Source organism: Penicillium cinerascens (assembly GCF_028974065.1).
Source record: "Penicillium cinerascens strain IBT 15544 chromosome Unknown contig_9_segment0_segment0, whole genome shotgun sequence".
NCBI classification, from domain to species: domain Eukaryota; kingdom Fungi; phylum Ascomycota; class Eurotiomycetes; order Eurotiales; family Aspergillaceae; genus Penicillium; species Penicillium cinerascens.
In genome coordinates this window covers 2,172,523-2,192,543 of record NW_026695296.1, presented here as the reverse complement: position 1 = coordinate 2,192,543, position 20,021 = coordinate 2,172,523, and the positions used below count along the sequence as shown (strand labels likewise).

General features: G+C 49.1%; 9 protein-coding genes across 9 annotated transcripts; 4 read left to right on the top strand and 5 right to left on the bottom strand.

Moving 5' to 3' along the window:
* Positions 1-278: 278 nt before the first annotated feature.
* Positions 279-989, bottom strand: N7498_007674 (class I SAM-dependent methyltransferase; the record flags this gene model as incomplete). Its single annotated transcript, XM_058454736.1, has 1 exon — positions 279-989. One exon carries the CDS (start codon positions 987-989, stop codon positions 279-281), a length of 711 nt encoding a protein of 236 aa, XP_058306985.1.
* Positions 990-1,524: 535 nt separating this feature from the next.
* Positions 1,525-2,533, top strand: N7498_007673 (metallo-beta-lactamase domain protein; the record flags this gene model as incomplete). Its single annotated transcript, XM_058454735.1, has 2 exons — positions 1,525-1,659; positions 1,739-2,533. 2 exons carry the CDS (start codon positions 1,525-1,527, stop codon positions 2,531-2,533), a joined length of 930 nt encoding a protein of 309 aa, XP_058306984.1.
* A 268-nt stretch (positions 2,534-2,801) lies between these two features.
* N7498_007672 (NAD(P)-binding protein) lies at positions 2,802-3,986 on the top strand (the record flags this gene model as incomplete). Its single annotated transcript, XM_058454734.1, has 3 exons — positions 2,802-3,033; positions 3,094-3,434; positions 3,489-3,986. 3 exons carry the CDS (start codon positions 2,802-2,804, stop codon positions 3,984-3,986), a joined length of 1,071 nt encoding a protein of 356 aa, XP_058306983.1.
* Positions 3,987-4,812: 826 nt separating this feature from the next.
* On the top strand, positions 4,813-10,318 carry nscA (non-reducing polyketide synthase nscA; the record flags this gene model as incomplete). The annotated part of the gene is made up of 4 exons (XM_058454733.1): positions 4,813-5,180; positions 5,242-5,542; positions 5,601-9,041; positions 9,101-10,318. The coding sequence occupies 4 exons, from the start codon at positions 4,813-4,815 to the stop codon at positions 10,316-10,318; spliced, it is 5,328 nt and encodes a 1,775-aa protein (XP_058306982.1).
* Positions 10,319-10,864: 546 nt separating this feature from the next.
* phoD (phosphate:H+ symporter) lies at positions 10,865-12,707 on the bottom strand (the record flags this gene model as incomplete). The annotated part of the gene is made up of 3 exons (XM_058454732.1): positions 10,865-11,574; positions 11,628-12,127; positions 12,193-12,707. The coding sequence occupies 3 exons, from the start codon at positions 12,705-12,707 to the stop codon at positions 10,865-10,867; spliced, it is 1,725 nt and encodes a 574-aa protein (XP_058306981.1).
* Positions 12,708-13,048: 341 nt separating this feature from the next.
* Positions 13,049-13,435, top strand: N7498_007669 (uncharacterized protein; the record flags this gene model as incomplete). The annotated part of the gene is made up of 1 exon (XM_058454731.1): positions 13,049-13,435. The coding sequence occupies one exon, from the start codon at positions 13,049-13,051 to the stop codon at positions 13,433-13,435; it is 387 nt and encodes a 128-aa protein (XP_058306980.1).
* Positions 13,436-13,928: 493 nt separating this feature from the next.
* On the bottom strand, positions 13,929-15,330 carry N7498_007668 (SNG1 family protein; the record flags this gene model as incomplete). Its single annotated transcript, XM_058454730.1, has 2 exons — positions 13,929-14,077; positions 14,127-15,330. The coding sequence occupies 2 exons, from the start codon at positions 15,328-15,330 to the stop codon at positions 13,929-13,931; spliced, it is 1,353 nt and encodes a 450-aa protein (XP_058306979.1).
* A 1,428-nt stretch (positions 15,331-16,758) lies between these two features.
* On the bottom strand, positions 16,759-17,124 carry N7498_007667 (uncharacterized protein; the record flags this gene model as incomplete). Its single annotated transcript, XM_058454729.1, has 1 exon — positions 16,759-17,124. One exon carries the CDS (start codon positions 17,122-17,124, stop codon positions 16,759-16,761), a length of 366 nt encoding a protein of 121 aa, XP_058306978.1.
* A 1,401-nt stretch (positions 17,125-18,525) lies between these two features.
* On the bottom strand, positions 18,526-19,957 carry N7498_007666 (uncharacterized protein; the record flags this gene model as incomplete). The annotated part of the gene is made up of 3 exons (XM_058454728.1): positions 18,526-19,026; positions 19,079-19,436; positions 19,494-19,957. 3 exons carry the CDS (start codon positions 19,955-19,957, stop codon positions 18,526-18,528), a joined length of 1,323 nt encoding a protein of 440 aa, XP_058306977.1.
* Between the last annotated feature and the right edge of the window lie 64 nt (positions 19,958-20,021).

The following is a 20,021-nucleotide window of genomic DNA, read 5'->3' as shown; positions in this document are numbered from 1 at the left end:
CGCCCCGAAGGCTTTAATGACTGACACGATTCTTCAAGATTTGACCCCAATCGCAGATGCGATCACCATACAGAGAGATAAGCAAGGCTGAAGCGTTAGAAAGTGATCTCCTTCAAAATCTTTGGTACGGCCTCTGGCGGCAAGCTTTTTACTCTCTGACATTTACAATAATTTGAACATTTTTTGGCCTTTTAAGCAACCAATTCTCTGATTTATATCACGGTTCACTTATTTACCAGTCTGAAAACACTTTAGAGAAAAGAAGAAAAGATACATAATCAGAATATAGGACCAAGGGCCTTGAATACAAGGGATACCCCGATAACCTCCACCTCCACATGGTTGAAATTCTCGCGCAGGGCGTTGATAAAGGTCTCCGCATCATCATCAACATTGTCGAATACCCCATCCGCCACACAATGAGCCCGAACACGTTTCCCGATGAAATTGTCCTGAATTCCCTTTCCCAGGACAGTGGCTCCCGTCAAAACACCGTCCGAGGTCATACAATTCTTGATATTCTCGAAAACAATGGGTTTGTTCTTCACAGGTCCAGGAACGCAATGAAGAACGTAAAACATTGAGACAGAATCGAACTTATCATATTTCCCCTCCGGTACGGGAAATGGCTGGGTCACATCCCAAAGTATCTCTTCGGCATCAGGACGCCCGGACCGAAGTTTGGCCACACGGATAGCATTTGGACTCAAGTCACAAAGAGTGAGTTGCACCGATGGGGCAATCTTGGAATTCTTCAGATAGTAACCAGTGCCGACGCCGATATCGAGGTGAGTGGTACGGATGTTGTTTTTGAACAGCGGTAAAAGGTGTTTATCGGTTGGACAACGCCAAGCAAACCTGTTGACGAAGCCCAAAACAAAGAAGTCGTAGATATACATGATCCAAGTCTCATAGCACGCGGCACCGCGTTGGGCTGCGGCTGAGGTCTGTACCTCTCCATACTTTTGGTCCATGATTGAGGCAGTCATTGTTTTTCGCTCGCGGAAAAAGTGGGAGTATTCTTGAAGTCGGGAAACGCTGCAATTCAAGCAGTCTAAGGAGTTGAAAAGGGAGAAGTAATGATTTGAGATTCAAGAGATTCAAAAAATGGGATTGAGAATGGATTTGGTCGGTTTTCAGGGCGATCTTGCGCTCACGTTATATAAAACACGAAAAAAATCATTTCCTGCCTCTTTGACTTAAAGCGCATCGTATAAAGTTCGCTGATTGCCGTGCTCAGCCATAATTTCATGGTGCGTATTTTCATCAGCGAGCTGAAGAAATTCCACTCCAACGCCTCCTGGCTGTTTTGCCATATGAGGAATAGTCATTATTGCTGAATTGCTCGAAAATGTGATTGGTGTATTTTAATTACTATTACAGCCCCAGTAAGCAGTAGAAATAGACACTCCGTGCTGAACACGAAGCAGGGCTACACTAAAATCAGAACACATCATTTAACTGGGAGGTCTTCTTCCGGTCTCTTCAACTCGAGTCCCAAGAACCCCCAACCATTTGACCACGATGTCATTGGCCAGTTTCAACGAAAGCATCTTTCATGACTATCTTGCAAGCCAGGAAGCGCGTTTACCCATCTTACCAGATGTCGGGGAAATAACGCCATTAGTCACTCGAGTACTAGGGGCCAACCCTGGAAAGGTGAGAGAACTGCCTCTTTGATTTGTGGCCCAGGCAGTCCAGCCATTAGAGCATGCTGACATCTATGGATCTGATTAAGTTTCAATTGCAAGGAACAAACACCTATCTCATCGGAAGTGGAAAAGAAAAAATCCTGATCGACACCGCTCAAGGCGAACCAGAGTGGATTGACTTCATTTCCTCGGTGCTAAAAATAGGCGGCTTCACAATCTCACACGTGCTTCTTACACATTGGCACTGGGACCACACCGGTGGTGTACCTGACCTTATCAGGCATTATCCGGAACTCTCATCCGCCATCTACAAGAAAAGTCCGGACGTTGGTCAATTGCCTATTGAGCATGGACAAGTTTTCAGAGTAGAGGGGGCCACAGTGAGGGCAGTATTCACGCCTGGGCATGCCAATGATCATATGTGCTTTGTGCTCGAAGAAGAAAGTGCTCTTTTCACGGGCGATAATGTCCTGGGGCATGGCTATACCGTTGTTGAGGATTTGGCACAATATACCACATCTCTTGATACCATGGCAGATCAACAGTGTCGAATTGGATATCCTGCCCATGGGGATGTTATCACAGGCCTTCCGGCGAAGATTTCGCAATACAAAGCACAACAAATCCGAAGAGAGAGACAAATAATTCTGGCGTTGAAAAAAAGCAGAGAAAGCCAAGAACGAGAGGGGAAGGGGGGCAGAGGCAGTGTTACTATCAGAGAAATTGTCACTGCAGTGTATGGTAGTGTGACAGAAGATGTGAGCAAGCTAGCTCTGGAGCCGTATATGAACGAGGTGTTGTTGAAGTTAGCTCAGGATCGGAAGGTCGGGTTTCAGTTTCAACGAGGCTGCAAGAGGTGGTTTATCAATCCTTTAGTTTAAGTAACATTAAAGCTTGGAATATGATGTTGTTCTCTTTTCATTTGATCACACTAAAACCAGAAGCTAACGAATCTTAATCCCTATTTTGTGTCATGAAAACGTGCATTGAGTCGATGTAGTCACGGGCCACTCAGAAAATCACTACCACCTGGAAATTTAATTATAAAAGGATCTCCCCCACCCACTTATTCTCTCTTGTATATTTATTGATCGAATTTCCTCTTTATTTTTGATCAGGTTCCTGTTATCGGCTGCCTTCTAGATTACAATGTCCCCAATGTCTCGCAAAATTATCTTGATCACGGGAATCAACGGATACCTGGCTTCAAATACTGGCACGGCTGTGTTGCAAGCAGGTCATATTCTACGTGGCACATGCCGCTCCCGTGAGAGAGTAACAGCTTTGCTGGAAGGGCCATGGAAAGAATATGAATCCCAAATCGAAATCGCTGTTGTGCCAGATATAAGTGAAGTGGATGCGTTCGACGAAGCTGTTAAAGGTAAGAAAATGCATGGCTTACTTCAAATCTTGACAAATAATGGAGACTGATCAAGTTCAGGGGTATCCGCGATCATTCATATGGCTGCACCAGTCATCAGTCCCGCAATCACCAAGGCTTCGACTCAGTTGATCGAACCTACAATTGCCGGAACACAAAACTTGCTCAATTCGGCTACAAAGTATGCTGGCAATCAACTGGAGATATTTGTCTTCACCTCATCCGCAGCAGCCTGCATTAAGCCCGGCGCCCAACCCCCGCACGTTTATAATGACGATAGTTGGAATGTCATCCACCCGGCGATCGTGGAGAAGGAGGGCGACAACGTTTCTATCTTCACTTCCTATCCGGTCGCGAAGATCAGGGCAGAGAAGTACGTTTGGTCTCTCTATGAAAGAAAGGTATTTCAAATCCGATTCCTAAATACTTTCTACCTCTGAAATAACTTTCTTCAGGTACCATTTGCCATTGCTTCTATCTGTGGATCCATCGCGACCGGTCCGCCAATTGTTCTCCCGGAATCTGAATCTGAGATTCCATCGACTTGCAAGTCCATCCTGAATGCTCTCCGAGGGCTGGAACTGCCTGGGCCCCAGGATCATATTGCCAAAATTGCCGGAGCCGCCCCATACTCGGATATCCGCGATATTGCCAAAATCTACCTATGGTGCACTGAGAACCCTAAACTGGCAGATGGGCAGCGATATTTGGTTGTCGCGGGGCATGGACCACAGAAGGCAATCTATGATATTCTCAAAGAAGCCTATCCAGAACGCGCGCATATCATCCCCGACGGCAACAAAGCTTTCCGCTATAACAAGGACTGGACCTTTGATGAGGGTGGGGTTCGATTTGACTCCAGCAAGGTACAGAAGCATGTCGGATTGACCTTCAAGACGTACAAAGAAACGATTCTGGATACTGCGGAGGCTTTGGCCCCCTACTGGAAGTAAGAGTTGGTATGGAGTAGTAGTTTTTTAAACATTGATTTGGTGATTTGAAACAAGACAACCGTGCCTCGTTACTGAGATCTACAGATTTTAGTTTGAAGGGTTATCTTATACTATCCCACCAGATCATCAAATCGGGGGTGAAGCCGAGTGCTGGGTAATTTATGCACAGCGCCGTGGACAAAGAGAATCATCAATATTATGTGGTAAATAGATTATCTACGTCCAGCTTAAATAAGGGAATATTGCCAGACTACTGAATATCTGCCTGTGGGGTCGAATTCAATGCATATGGTAGCCTTTTTTTACTGTAGTAAACATTTTGACCAATAAAACAGCTTTTCTTGGCTTCTGAGATAAGAGAGGGGAGCATCAGGTTTCATACTCTTTAGATCGCTCTAATACGCTAAATTTCTTATTTTCGTCAATGCCAGATTCATTAAATCATGTGGATCTAGAATACCAGAGACGGCAAAGGGCAAATGGTGAGTCTAATGAAAAGGGTACTTTGTCTTTTCCGTGTGAAGCACGACGTGCTTGATCTAGCGCCCATGGCGCTCTGTGAACAATTTACCATTTCAGCCTATCGTTCTTGATCCACTAAGTGCATCAGCATCGGGTTTTGCCTCGGGTTTTGGTTTCGCAGAAGCTTACATTGGCTAGTGCGTTCTAAACCAGCTGAAATTATATAATGTTCTTAAGAGTATAAAACAAAATCAGAGTCCTGTATTCGACATTTCTTCCTTTCATTCTTGGTCAACGCGATCAACATTGTCCCTTTCTTTGTCTTTTGGCGAGTGAAGATCGTTTCAACCAATCATTTTTCATTATGAATACTCCCTCAACAGCTTCGGAGTCATCGAGTGATTTTATCAACGATTTCAATACCAATGGCCTCACAACAAACTTGATTTTCTTCAGCAATGAGTTTCCCAATGATGACCTTAAAGATATATTTCGCCGTCTCCACAGGCATAGCAAGGACAGGAGGTTCACGTTGTTGGCCACGTTCCTGGAAAACTGCGCTCGGGTCCTAAGAGAAGAGACTAGCCGTTTACCGCAGCACCTGAGAGAACTCATTCCTCCGTTCGAGGACTTATTCACATTGGTAGACGGTGGACAGTTTCGTCTCGGTCCACTAGGAGCGTCTATGGAAAGCGCTTTCCTCTGTGCCCTTCAAGTGGCGATGCTTATTGGGTAAGTTCTGGAGCTAATTGAAAGCAAAAGGCAGAAGCTGAATATTAACTGTTACTGTCAGTCACTATGAAGGCCAGCACATTGAGTATGATCTCACCTCCGAGAATACTGTTTTGGCTGGATTGAGTATCGGATTACTCGCCGGTGCTGCTGTGTCGCTCTCGAGGACTCTCCATGACCTCACAAGCACAGGTGCGGAGAGTGTTCGAGTTGCTTTCCGTCTTGGGGTCTATATCGATGATATCTCCCGGAAAGTTGAAGCTCGAGATCCTGCTGCCCCTCCCCAGAGCTGGGCCTATGTTGTAACTGGGCTGTCTGAAAAGGATGTTCAACAGGAGATTGATAAGTACAACGCCGACACTGTACGTTTTTTGAATGATATCAGATCGATGCGTGAATCAAGCTGATCAAAATATCTAGTGCAACACCGAACTTACAAAGATCTTCATCAGCGCTGCGGATAAGATCTCCATCAGTGTCAGTGGACCACCTTCCAGGCTGAAGGATATTTTCTTGCGTTCGCAGAAGCTTCGGCATTCCAAGTATCTACCTCTTCCAGTGTATGAAGGCTTGTGTCATGCACCTCATTTGTACAACAAGGAGGCCATCTGTGATGTTGTCAGCAAGCCCGATCCGCAGATCCTCCGCAACAAGCGGGTTCGGATTCCGTTGATCTCCTCGGAAACAGGGAAGCCTTTCAATTCATTGCTATCCGGCCTGCTTTACGAAGAAATCTGCACTGAGCTTCTCACCGGCTCTATATACGTGGACAAAGTTACTGCTGGTATCGTTGATGGCATCTCCAAGTCTGATTCACTTAGCTGCCAGGTGAACTTCTTCCGCACGACCCTTGTCTTCAAGGGAATCATCTCCGCCATCGAAACAGAACTCTCCCAGGTCAGCATCAAGCGTCAGGATTTGTTGGACTGGGTTCCTCTATCCTTCGGATCTCGTCAGCCACGTCATTTCAAAGATTCCAAAGTGGCAATTGTTGGGATGGCTTGTCGGATGCCTGGAGGTGCAGATGACACCGAACTGTTCTGGAAGATAATGGAGGACAGACGGGACACACACACGAATGTGCCTGCTGATCGATTTGACCTCGATACCCACTATGACCCTAGCGGAGAGACCGAGAACGCAACACAAACGCCATTCGGTAATTTTATCGATAGCCCCGGTCTATTTGATGCTGGATTTTTCAATATGTCTCCCAAAGAGGCTGAGCAGACCGACCCGATGCAGCGCCTTGCATTGGTCACTGCCTACGAGGCTTTGGAAATGGCTGGATATGTGCCGAACCGTACCTCCTCCTCCAACAGCAAACGCGTTGGTGCGTACTACGGGCAGGCAAGTGACGATTGGCGTGAACTCAATGCCAGTCAGAATCTTGGAACATATGCCGTTCCAGGTGGTGTACGTGCTTTTGCCAACGGTCGCATCAACTACTTCTTCGGGTTCTCTGGTCCAAGCATCAATCTCGACACTGCTTGTTCAAGCGGATTGGCCGCTGTTCAAGCGGGATGCTCAGCACTTTGGGCTGGTGAAGCCGACACCATCGTTGCTGGTGGTCTGAACGTGATCACCGATCCTGACAATTATGCCGGACTCTGCAACGCCCATTTCCTATCCAAGACTGGCCAGTGCAAGGTTTGGGATGAGAATGCTGATGGCTACTGTCGGGCTGATGGTGTTGGCTCGGTCGTTCTCAAGCGACTTGAAGACGCCCAGGCCGATAATGACAACATTCTGGGTGTTATTCTCGCTGCAGCCACCAATCATTCAGCTGAAGCGATCTCAATCACCCACCCACATGCCGGTGCTCAGAAGGACAACTACAATCAAGTCATGCGGGCTGCCGCTGTCAATCCTCTCGATGTGAGCTTTATTGAGTTGCATGGAACTGGCACTCAAGCTGGCGATTCGGTGGAGTGCGAGTCGGTTTGCGAAGTATTTGCCCCTGTATCATCGCGCCGTCGTGATGATCAATCCCTTCTTCTCGGTGCTGTCAAATCGAACATTGGTCATGGCGAGGCTGCTGCAGGCATTGCATCTTTGATCAAGATGCTCCTTGTTTACCAGAAAAGCATGATTCCTCCCCACATTGGCATCAAGACCGAAATAAACCCCGTCCTTCGCAAGTGTCTCGAAAAGCGCAATGTCGGGCTTGCCATGGAAATGACTCCTTATCCAAGACGGAAAGGAAACAGCCGCTACGCCGTTGTCAACAGCTTTGGAGCCCACGGAGGCAACACCACTGTCCTTCTTGAGGATTCGCCTGAACGCGAGGTTATTGGCTTAGACCCTCGGTCAGCTCATGTTGTTACAGTCTCTGCAAAGAGTAAGGGATCTATTAAAGGCAACATCGAAGACCTGTTGTCATATATCGAGAAGAATCTGGACACCAGCCTCGGTGATCTCGCTTACACAACCTGTGCTCGACGCATTCAGCATAACTTCCGAGTTGCCACTGCTGTGTCTAGTCTTGACCAACTTCGCCAGTTCCTCGAAAAGTCCGTGGATACCGTCTCTACGCTACGTCCCATTCCACTCAATGCTACCTCGGTCGCATTCACCTTCACGGGACAGGGGGCCTTCTATGAAGGAATTAGTGCTCAATTATTTGAGCACTTCCCCTACTACCGTTCCCAGATCATTCAGTTGGATGACCTAGTGCAACGCTTTGGATATCCGTCGATCGTTCCTGTGATCATGAACAGCATTGAAAAGTCCGATGTCTCCCCTCTTGTTACCCAGCTCAGTATTCTCGTGGTCGAGATTGCTTTGGCGAGGTTCTGGGCCTTTTTGGGTATTCACCCTACTGCTGTGATTGGACACAGTCTGGGTGAATACAGTGCTTTAGTTGTCGCCGAAGTTATCTCCGCAGCAGACGCGATTCTGCTTGTTGGCCAGCGCGCAACCTACACGATGAGCAAGTGCGAGGCTGGAACACACCTCATGCTCTCTGTTATGGCTAGCTTGGAGGAAATCCAGCTGGCTATCGGAAAAGATGCCAATTACGAAGTCTCGTGTCATAATGGTCGTTCTGATACAGTCATCAGTGGTACTCGCAATGACATCGAAGAAATCCGCCAAATTCTAGATGCCCGTGGTTTGAAGTGCACTCCACTTGACCTACCCTTTGCATTCCACACCAAGCAGATGGATCCTATGTTGGACCTCTTCGAGCAGACTGCCAAGAACGTCTCATTCAAGGCTCCCAGTCTTCCCGTTATCTCTCCTCTCTTGGGCGCATGCGTGTTCGACGGGAAGACGATCAATGGAAATTACCTGCGTCGTGCCGCACGTGAGCCTGTGAACTTCGTCGGCGCCCTCGATGCAGCCGAAGCAATGGGTATCATCGATCCTAAGACCGTCTGGATTGATATTGGACCGCATCCCATTTGTGCCTCGTTTATCGCCAAGCATATTTCTGGTGCAACGGCTTTGCCGACGCTGAAGAAGAACGAGGACAACTTCGCGACTGTTACCAAGACTCTTGCATCCCTGCACACTCTTGGTGTGGAAATTTGCTGGAACGAGTACTACCGGCCTTACGAGCACGCGCATACTCTACTCAATCTCCCCCACTACCACTGGAATGCGAAGGACTATTGGATTCAGTACATCGGAACCTGGACACTTGACAAGGCTTTGTTGAAGTACGGAGAGACGAAATCTAAAGACGTATTCGACATGCGCAGCAGCTCGGCACTCCGAACTTCCGCTGTGCACCAGATTACTCTGGAAGAGATTGGGCAAACTGCCGGTCAGCTGAAGACTTTATCTGATGTGATGCATCCTGATTTCCTCTCTGCGGTGAAAGGACACACAATGAACAACTGTGGCGTGGCCACTTCGGTACGTAATCATTATTCTTTTGCTCGCTTCTGATTATAGCTGACTTATCTGATTCGCAGTCCATCTGGTGTGATATGGCATATACCGCTGGAGAGTATCTCTTCAAGCGTATGAACCCTACTTGCAGGAAGGTGGACATGAAGCTGGCAAACATGGAGGTTCTCCATGCCACCATTGCCAAGAAAGCCTCCAGTGGTCCTCAACTGATCGCTCTCGAGTGCAATCTGGACATGTCTTCCCGCGCAATGACTCTTGCATGGTATCATGTTGCCGACAACGGTACTCGCGACGAGGCTTCCTTCGCAACCGCCAATATCTTCTTCGAGGAAGCCGCAAACTGGCGCGCCGAATGGGACCGCATCGCCCACCTCGTCAGCGGACGTATAGAGGCTCTCGGTCAAATGGCAATCGCAGGAGACTGCAACAGAATCTCCAAGAACATGGCCTACACTCTGTTCAAGAATGTGGTTGATTATGCTGACAAGTATCGCGGCATGGACTCGGTCGTCCTGCACGAATATGAAGCTTATGCTGATATTTCCCTTGTTCCCGAGACCCACGGCAACTGGAACATTCCTCCCCATTGGATTGATTCTGTCTCTCACTTGGCCGGCCTCATTATGAATGCCAGCGATGTCTCCAACACCAAGGACTTCTTCTACCTCACTCCTGGATTTGATACTCTCCGCTTCATTGAGCCCCTTTCACCCCATACAAAGTATCGCAGTTACGTTCGCATGTTCCCTACGAGTGATGTCAACGTTCGTGCGGGTGATTTATACATCCTCCGCGATGGCATCGTTGTTGGCATGCTGGGCCAGATCAAGTTCAAGCGAGTCCCCCGTCTTTTGATGGATCAGTTTTTCTCATCCGGTGAAAGGGGTGCTTCTGTTCATGCCTCCTCGGTGCCCCCTCAGCCAACACGAATCACTCCTCCCGTTCCAGCTGCGCCTGCTAAGAAGAAAGTTATAGCACCAGCCCCACCCCAGGTGGTTGAGATCAAGATTACCGAGCCTGTGCAACAGGTAGTGGCCAAAGTTGAGACTGAAACCGGTGTCATTGGCGATTGTGTCAGCCTCATTGCACGTGAAACAGGTCTCGAGGTCTCTGAGATTACGGATGAGACTACCTTTGCGCAGATTGGAGTTGACTCTTTGATGTCGCTAGTTCTTGCTGAGAAGTTCAGGAACGAACTACAGCTCGATGTCCGGAGCTCTTTGTTCCTTGACTGTCCAACAATCGGTGATTTGAAAGGGTTTATGGAGCAATACTGCTGAGCAAGCTTTTGAGTTTGTTAATATAGAATGAAATTGTACAGATAACACAATGGAACTTGCTTTACATTATTTTCTTCTCGTATTGAACTCCTCAGTAAGAACAAGCGATATCAAAGAGTCAATCCAAATCTGCGCAAAGGTAGTCTCCCATTCAGGTGTATCAGATGGGAACCTACATGAATATCAGTCCAGATTAACCCTGATGGGGGCCTCGTGGTCAAACGTACGTAGTATCGTCGCGTGGTATGCATGCCATTGTACAACCCTAAAGGTAAATCTCCTCTTTTTCAAGTAAGTGCAAGTGCCCCGCCGGGACTCTACTAATCTCCTTATTCCACATTCGTACAAAACAGTATTCAAGAAAGGCGTTTTCATTATCAATTATCGAGAGCTACGTGTAAGCATAGCTGGGGACATTGTAAAACCCCGACAGGGGGTTCAATTAAGCGCATACGAAATAAATGACGCAATTATTGCCCCGTCATTTCTCTGGAAAACCATCTCCCTCTCTCCTATGCCCTGCAGTGTGCTCCGTTACACGTGGGTTCAGTTGCCGTTCCCGTTTCCCTGGACGGTGGTCATGGTGGGATTCTTGGGGCCACCAGACTCGCCGAGTTTGTCGGGGTCGGTATTGGTCATTTCGAAGGCGGAATTGTTGTAGTAATCCTCGCCGCTGAGCTCCTCCAGAGATTTTCGCTTGGTCTCTGGGATCAACAGGGTGGTGAAAATTCCGCAGAACATAAACAGAGCGAAGATCTGCATGACATGGTTCAACCAAGGAGAGTCGGAGCCATCCTTTTTTCCACCGCGGTGGACCAAAGGACCAAACACGCACTGTGCAATGATGGCGCCGATCTTTCCAGACGCTGCGCTGATACCGTGCGACGTAGAACGGTACCGAGTTGGGAAGCACTCGCCAGGGACGATGAAGGTAGTAGCGTTGGGTCCGAAATTGAAGAATTGCGCAAGAATGTACATTGCCAGCAGACCGTTGTCCGAATGTTTGAGGGGCTCGAAAGCAAAACCGATGATGATGAACAAGATTGTCAAGAGGATAAAGCCGGCCAGTTGGATTGGCTTGCGCCCGATGGTATCGACTGTGGCTACAGTGACCCAGTACCCAGGGATGGCACCCGCGCAGACCAGGATAAAGTTTCCAACGGCGTTGCGGTAGAAAGTTTCGTAGACGTTCTTTCCCCCAGTCCAGCCGATAGCACTGAGGATAATTGAGTTATTGAGACCCAGACCGTAGAAAGCTAGAACCACGATTAGCACGTGAGCATATTCACCAGGAAGCGGATGAGCTTACCAACATCAAGGAAGAACCAGGAACCAGCAGTCCCAAGGAGGACCTTGCCATTCTTCCAGTTGCCATAGTGGTTCCAGAAGTCGGCCATGCTGGCCTTGGGGGCCAGGTACTCGATGCTCTCGTTACGAAGGACCATGATGCACTGCATATCATCTGGGTGGCCTTCGGGGTGGCCCTTGATGTAGGCGCGGATGTCCTCGTCGGCCTTGACAATGTCTCGGTTCACATCAAAGGTGTAACGAGGGGTCTCTGGGATGGTCAATCGGTAGTAAAGAGCAGCACAAGCAGGCACTGCTCCGAAGCCGATCACCACACGCCACATCTTGTCCACTGCAAGCTGGCAGGCCCCGGTGCAGTGGCCGACATCCTTGAAAGACTCCAAAGACTTGCGGAAGCCTGCAGTCACGATGAGAGCTATTATGGCAGCGGTAAACTGGCCAATACCCTGCATGGCGAACACGGCACCCATCATGGCACCACGCCACTTTGTGGTTGCGAACCTGGTGTCACGGGTTAGTTCCGTACCACCACATGGAAGAGAAATACTTGGATCAATTGAACTTACTCGGAAGTAATGATCGAAGACAGTGGGTAGTCGCCGCCGATACCGATGCCCATGATGACCCGCCAGAAGATGAGGAGACCGGTGATGGAGATAGCGCGAGAGGCAGAGGAAAGCGCCTGGGCAAGAGTGGCCAGGATGATGATCATGAGCTCGATTCCGTACATACGCTTGCGTCCAATGCGGTCCGCAAGCCAACCAAAGAAGAGCTGGCCGATGACAGTGCCGCCGGAGGTTGCAACCTTGATGGCGGTGTCGGAAGACGAGGGGAGCTTGCCGGTGCCAGTTTTCGCATCTTGCCAGTAAACAACACCGAGCATGGAAACGGCCAGGTTAATTGCAAAGATATCGTAGGAGTCAGTGAAGAAACCAACGCCAGCAACGACGACGGCGCGGACGTGGTGCCAGCCGAAGGGAGCATCATCAATACGGGCGAGAGCCAGGCGACGGCGCTCGAAGGGGTCGGAAATGCTGGAAGTCTCATCAGGAGAGATTCCAGCCTCCTCGTGGTGATTCATTTTGCGGACTTGTTTTCGTTGACAGTTCACATAGAGCGCTTCGGCGAAGCGATGAAGGTCCAGCTTGAAGGCACCGAACAGAAGTGATGAAAGGGAAGCAAGTTGTAAGGTTTTAAGAAGGAAAGAAAGAAAGAAGAAGAAAAGAATAGAGACGGAGGATATCCACGCGAGGGATGACCGTTACACCATGAATCCCAGAGGGACAGAGCTGGCATCCAGGTACACTTTGATACTAGTAGATGCCCATAGTGTAACGGTGTACCTGGGGATCAATGCCGATCCAACTTGGGGAAGAAACTCTTATTTTGGAATGAGCCAATCACGGATTCAGACCGGAGCACATGTTCGAACGAGCGGACGGCGGTGCTTCGTCTCCATCGATGTTTCCCCGGACGTGGATCGTGGATCGTGGTTCCTGCCAAACGGAGCTTACCTCAGCCGCGACACTCACGTTGCCGAAGTACACGCCGTACACTAATGGGGATACGATGTATGTCATTGCGGTCTTGGGCTCGTGTTACCTGAGTCGGTCACGGGGACGTGAGGTCTCGGTGGTCCTGTCCACCTTCCTCTTCTGGAAGTACACCACATCCCATCACCACCTTTCCAGCATGGCACCTTTGATAAATATCGCAGATGCTTTGATGAGAGATACTCTAGAATGGATCATACTCCTCGTCATCAACGCCAACATTATCCACGGGCCACAACCAACCTCGGCATTGTAGATCACCTCCACGTCACAGTGGACACCGAACGGTCTAGTACCTCCGGATCACCCATTCAGAACGCCCAATTCCAGAACCCAAATCCTTCTTCATATTTCATCCCGTGGAAACGTGCAATACAAGATCGTGCTGTCATCAACGCATCACAGCGGCAAGGCCATCCTCAGCCACGGGTGGCGTATCTGCATCCTACTTATAGTCCGCGCCCACGAAACTTTACAGGAACCAGGGGATGGAAGTCAGGAGTGATTCAAACAAAACACCAAAAGTTTATACCGATCTCTTCATGGAGAAGCGGGCATCGGAATTTCAAACACAAACGCCCAAATTCAAGGTCCATCCTGAGGTCATCAACATGGTCCAGTCTATCGATTGGTACCTCCTCTTCTCCTGACCACGTAGCGCTAAGTAGAAAGTATATATTTTCTATAATCGTATTCTCGAGGTATATACAACATTAAAATTTGCAGCCGCTTCATCCATTCCAGGCACCCTACAGCCCCCTCTTCATCTTCCAACGCATGATAAGCGACGCAAACGGATAAAACGCCAAAGAAACAGCAATCCAAATAAAAAGCACCGCGAAATCTAACCCAATCCTCGAATGCGTACCGAACAAGATTGTCCGCAAAGCCCCGACAACTGCCGATAGTCAGTAAACTCCCATAATAACCCGGGAAAGGAAACTCACTCCGATGCAGCGGCCAGGCATAGCCCCACCGATAAAACCCAGGCGCGAGGTCAATGGCATAGAACCCAGTCGCCACGTTCGTAATAACCCAAAAGATGAGGAAGAAGGAAGACCACGGCATACCCAGAATCATGGCCATGTTCTCGCAGGGGAATCCCAACGCAGCCATGCCGACCCAGTTCAGCATCCAGAATACCACGAACGAGCCCTTGCCGTATGCATTGGCATTGCTCGCGGAGACGACATCCGGGGCTGGATCATTGCTAAAAGGGATCTCGAAGGCGAGGGACACGAGCGAGTAGAAGAACGAGAGGAAGAAATACGCCGCGATGTTCGATAATATGCGCCACAGTAGCCAGTGCGGTACCTTCAGCGGTGGATGGCCAGCGGGTTTCATGAACTGCGCGTGGATGGGCATGAGGAATGGGAAATTGAAGAACGCGATGATAATCAGGTAGATCAAGCCGATGGAAACAGCCGGCGCGGTGATGACGGGGGTGAAGGGGCGTAGGTCGATGTGGGTGAATCCGATGCCCGGGTTTATGGCCTGTGGGGGCACGGTTGAGAGATCGGTAGTGGCGGCGACTAGTTCCCGGGCCCACTGTGGGCCGAAGGACGCGACGATGCTGGATTGAAGGACTGTCAGGCCGGGGAGGATGTAGTTGTAGTATGTCGTTTCATCGCGGGCAGAGATGATGATTGTTTCGATGGCGCCGGTTGGATCGTAGGATTCATTGTGGTTGGTGACTGCGGCGCGGAGGAGGAGCGTTGCGTTTGCATTGACGATGACGGCGGCGTAGGCGTGTTCGTCGTATATTCCTTGGCGGATTGTCCAGGGGTCGTTGTTGAAATCTGATGGGGAGCGGACCTCGAACCCTATGTGGAGGCTGTCCGAGGATATAATTTGTTTTGTCGCGTGTGTGACAGCCGGGCCAACGATGGGATTATCGGTGCGGTACGGTTCGGTTTGTCCATCCAAGTCGACGACCCATACTGTGAGCGCAGTGAAATTCTTTTCGGTCGCGAGTTGGGAGCCCCAGAAGATTGATAGTACGCCGAAGACGAAGATGCAGAGGATTAGGACGGTGCGGACCCATTGGATATACACCGTTCGTCGCACGTTCTTGAGCGCAGGATCGAAAAATGAAACTGCCGTCGGAGGGGCGTCGCCGATCACATCTGATTTCTCTGCTAGTTCAGACATTTTTGAGCAGTTTTCAATGACTGCTGATGGCGAACGGAGTTCATTATCCACATATCTGTTTTATGAGGTCGCGAGGTCGTGGCGTACCATCCATCCGCTTCCGGCGTAGTCGGCATTCTTCCGTTTCGGGAAAGGCCCTGACTTAATTCCGGGCAGAATCAAAGCTGACCTCAACATTAGGTCAACTATAATGGCAATTTATTTACAAGTGGGATCATCTCGGTACCGAATGGCTATCGGTTTGGGAGTTGAAAGATTGAGTGGCTGATCTGGCCCATCAAGCCAAGATATATATATTCGCGCATTAGTGTCCCTGGCCTATCTTTCTCGTCACGTTGAGATAAGAAACGCAAAATGCATTGAATTTTGGATGATTTCGCCGAGGGATGGTATATATATCTCTGTGATGCACCTAATTATTGAACCGTGCATTAATGCTAGTCTTTGACGAAGTCCTTTCGAAGCTTGGTCGGCACCCGCGCACGTCCAGGTGGGTTGGGACTTGGCATGTCTCCTTAACAGGAACACTATTCGCCCAAGGGGTTTGACATGAACTGAGAATCAATGTCGATTGCAGCGGTTCAGACTGCACAGACAGTCCTAATCTGCCTTGTCCTGGGTACTGCGAAGCCAGCCGTGGAGGTCGCTACAAAGAAGCTTCGGAAAGCCATTTGGCAGACATAGACCGCGACTAAGCTTTGCCAAGGGTGACAGATACTGTACCTCTGTCAGAGAAACAGACAGGGGCATGTATGTCTTCCAATGGAGATTATCATTTGAGGTACCAGATACGTGCCGTTCGTAGGTCTCGTATAGATTAAAAACAATTCCCCCTTGCTCGGCAGCCCTGCATCGGTCCCGTAATAAACCCCAGATCAACTACCACCCCGATCGGAGACCCGATCTCAACGATTCTCCCATTGGCTCGTCAAATTAAACAATCAAATGGCGCAGTACGGAGTACGGGGCCGTGTTTCGGGTGTATCACACCCCCTTGCGACACGGCTCGCCTCCATCAAGGATCCCCGGATTTCAGGATGGTTGGGCGCGAATCCCAAGCAGGCAAGTGGTGTGAAGCACACGAAACACGAAACGCGAAACAGTTGCAGTGAATGGTGAGACCGTCATTGGCCGCGAGATTGCGGGCCACTTTAATCCCGGCACGGCGATCAAGCTCTCCACGAATCAGAACAGCGGACGCGCCCATGTTACAATAAAAGTCGTAGTGATATTCGTCAATCATTGAGTTCTGTTCATCTATGGGTATCGTAATCAGTCTATCTGGTCGCCGAACAGCAATCTCTGGCATTCGTGTCCACTTTGGACAGGCCAAAAAAAAAAAAAGAAAGAAAGAAAGAAAGAAAGAAGGCAGCAAAAAGCCAAAAAAAATCCAAACTCAAGTCCAGCCCGAGTTGATTCCCGGTCTATCTACGCGTCACAAGTAACCTGGTAAGAACCGTACCGGTGCCCCGAGCCAGGAAAGCGACAAGTGTCGGCGGTAGTCAAAGGGCCAGGGACGATGGACATCTCGGACTCGTCGCACATGGTGTTGTCAAAGAGCTGGATGCGACAGCCATCAGCGATGGAGTTCAGTCTGTACGCTGCGGCTTCGGTGGGTAGGTTTGCGCGACAGCCGGTGCTGCCTGAGCCGGTGTGTGCATTGCCGGTGCCGTTGCATCGCGCGGTCGGGAAGAGATCGAAGTTCCATTCCATGGCGTCGCGGACGTGCAAAGGGAAAGCAGAGGCGTTGACGAGGAGGGTGGTAGCCACGAGGAAGCGCACGAAGGATGACATGGTGGATAGAGGTAGAATGAACGGGTGTCTTTGGTCGGTTAGAGGTGAAGTGATTGCCAAGCAGTAACAGTGAAGCGTACCAAGCGCAGAATTCCTAGAGGAGAAATATTGATAAAGGGACCTCGTTCCTGATAAAAGTGGACAGTGGACAGACAAAGGATTTTAATATCGCTTGCCCCACGCCACTCGAGATGACCTTGTTTCAGTCCTGCGCAGATCTCCCCAGCCGAGAAGATGGCACTGTTCCTGCAGAGGTACGTATACTTGGTCTTGGCGATCACCTGTCGAAATCGGGCAACTGATCCTGTCAGTCGCTGCCGGCAACCGCTAAAAAGGTTACCTTTTGTACATCGAAAAGTGTGTGGCGGGGGTTGCCGACAGCGAACGCCGGCCATTGCAGATGACTTCATATCGAACTTCATGTTGATCTTTTACTGAAGTTGAAGCCACGGTGGAGCTGATGAGACGCGATCCACTCCCGTTACGTAGCGGCGTACGTAGACGCTACCCGCTTTGGAATGTATACGTCGATCGGGTGGCAGGGCGGGTCCTGTCGCTCGATTTCTCCGTTCTATTTCTGTATGTGGAGGCTCATTTATCCATTGATCCTTGGTTCGCATGATCTACAGTATGCTGCTGATTGTCTAGACCTTATGTGTTATATCCTATATCGAAGACAAGGGTAATTTTTTTCTTATGTGTGAGCGAAATGAGCCACCCGGCCATGTAAAACTACGTGAAGAATTTGAACGCGCTCGCTATTATCCTATGCTTATGCTGGATTCTCTCCAAGTTCCAACCAAAGAGGTCCAACCCGGTACTTTTCGGTAGCTATTCCCAACCTCCCATGGCAATCAACTACTGTATGGAGGGGCTGGACCAATGGGCTTGCAGTATGCACTCATGCGCTCGCCTCCGATTACGGCGATAACGACCTTGCTGCAGGATCTACGGTCACGTTACCCGGTGTTTTGCCCATTTTTACCGCCTTACTCTTTCCATAGCAATCTTTGCCAACACACTGGCCCGGAATCTCGCTACGCAGTTAATTTGAGATATCCAAGGAGGTTACAAGTGACGGATTAGAAACAAAATCGCGTTCCACTCAGATCAGGCCTGTGCATTCCTAACTCTCGGACCCCGCGCCTACAGCCTTGTTGGTTATCGTTTGGGTAAATTCAACCGAGTGTAAAAAAGGGATTAACTACTCACCACGGCAGGTTGTTTCCACGTGATCAGCTATTTGATAAAGCAGGATGAGACTCTTCTTGAACTACCCTACTTTCTCCAACGTTAGATACATCGGGGGGAGAATTCCCGCAGCAGGATTTTCCGAGGAAAAATGTGTTCTCGTATTAATTCTTCATACCCTCTCCTGCCATGTGTACAACGTGAGATTAATTACTGTACATTGACCATGGTCACGAAGCTTCTTTGGCTGCCATCATCTTCCTCATCCGTATTCGTCGCCATTCTAGCCGCCTCAACTTCTTCGTCAGTTGGCAGGTTTACAACCATGAGATAAAGAACATTCTTCAAAATCTTTCTGAACATCATTTCCGTTCCTTTTATCTGGGCCTGTAGCTGGTCTTGTTGCAGTTGGAATTGCTGCTCGTAGGCTGAGATATACTCGTGTTGCTGTTGTTCGGAGAAGCCCATGGCTTGGAACTGACTGCGGAGCAGCTCCAACTGGCTATTTTGTTGCTCAATAATAAGTTCTGCCTGCTGCTGATATAAATTTTTCGTGTCTTCCATTGTCTTTTTTGGGTCCCTTGTGAGGTGCCCGCCTGAAATCAAGCCCAGAAGACCCCCATTATTGGCCGGATGGTTAGGATCAAGGAATCGATTTTTGAATTTAGATTCGGGGGCTGAGGATAAAACGTCATTATTGCTTTCACTGGCCTTTTTCAATTTGTTACTGGAAGCCTTCCCGATGGAAATTTGAGAGACTTACATATCTTGCCCGGGCGCGTTTATCGAAGTAATCATTCAACTTGTCCCAAGGTTTCTCTTTCTTTTTCATTTGAACGTTCTTATCCTCATCATCCGAGAATATTAGGGGTGCAATCTCAGATGGTAAATTTTCCTCTCCTTCTGCTGCAGCAGAGAATGGATTGCGCAAGTTTTTCTTGACTTTCTCCGGCCATTTGTTTCGAGATGGGCCGGGAGCCCCGCTAGCAGATGCTCTGTTTATCGAAGTATTGATGTCTTCCTGCTGTTGCCGTGGGAGAGGGTTGTATGTCACAATCATACAATAAAGTCCTCGAGGACAGAATAGTTCTCGATTCGCCTTATCTATAAAGCTGTTCACTCTGGCCAGGGAGCGTTAGACAAAAGATATGTTGGAAGGGTTTCTGCGCCAGACCTACTTCCATCTAATTTGTGCCTTTGCTGCGACTGCTGATACTATCTGTACTGCCGCTGTCGCACCCATAGAGATTTGATTTGGCACGAACGAAGCCCCTAATGCCGCAATTTGCACCGCAACAATCCATTTAGAGGCCTGGATTGCTTTATTCAGAGTGTTGATGAAGTCATGGAAGTGTTCTTGGCTGATATCACATTGGGATAATATTGGAGCATACGCCTTCATAAAACCTCGCTCTTTGTTTCCGGGTCTTCGTTGAGGGACCACGACAGGGCAGGGAATTTGCCCATAAGAAGGAGCTACCGGGATTCTGGAATTGCTTTCAATGAACGAGGTGATTGCTGAGTCGGCTTCTTCTTCTGTTGCGGTATCAATCGGTGTGGTATCCTCTTCGTCAAAGTCTGTAGACTCGTGGAGTTGAAGGGAATCTTCGTGATTAACAAAATTGGGAGAGTCAGAAGCCATTTTCGATTCAAATACGGGTTATTTTAATGTAAACCAGCAGCGGGGCCTTCCTTTTATACCCTAG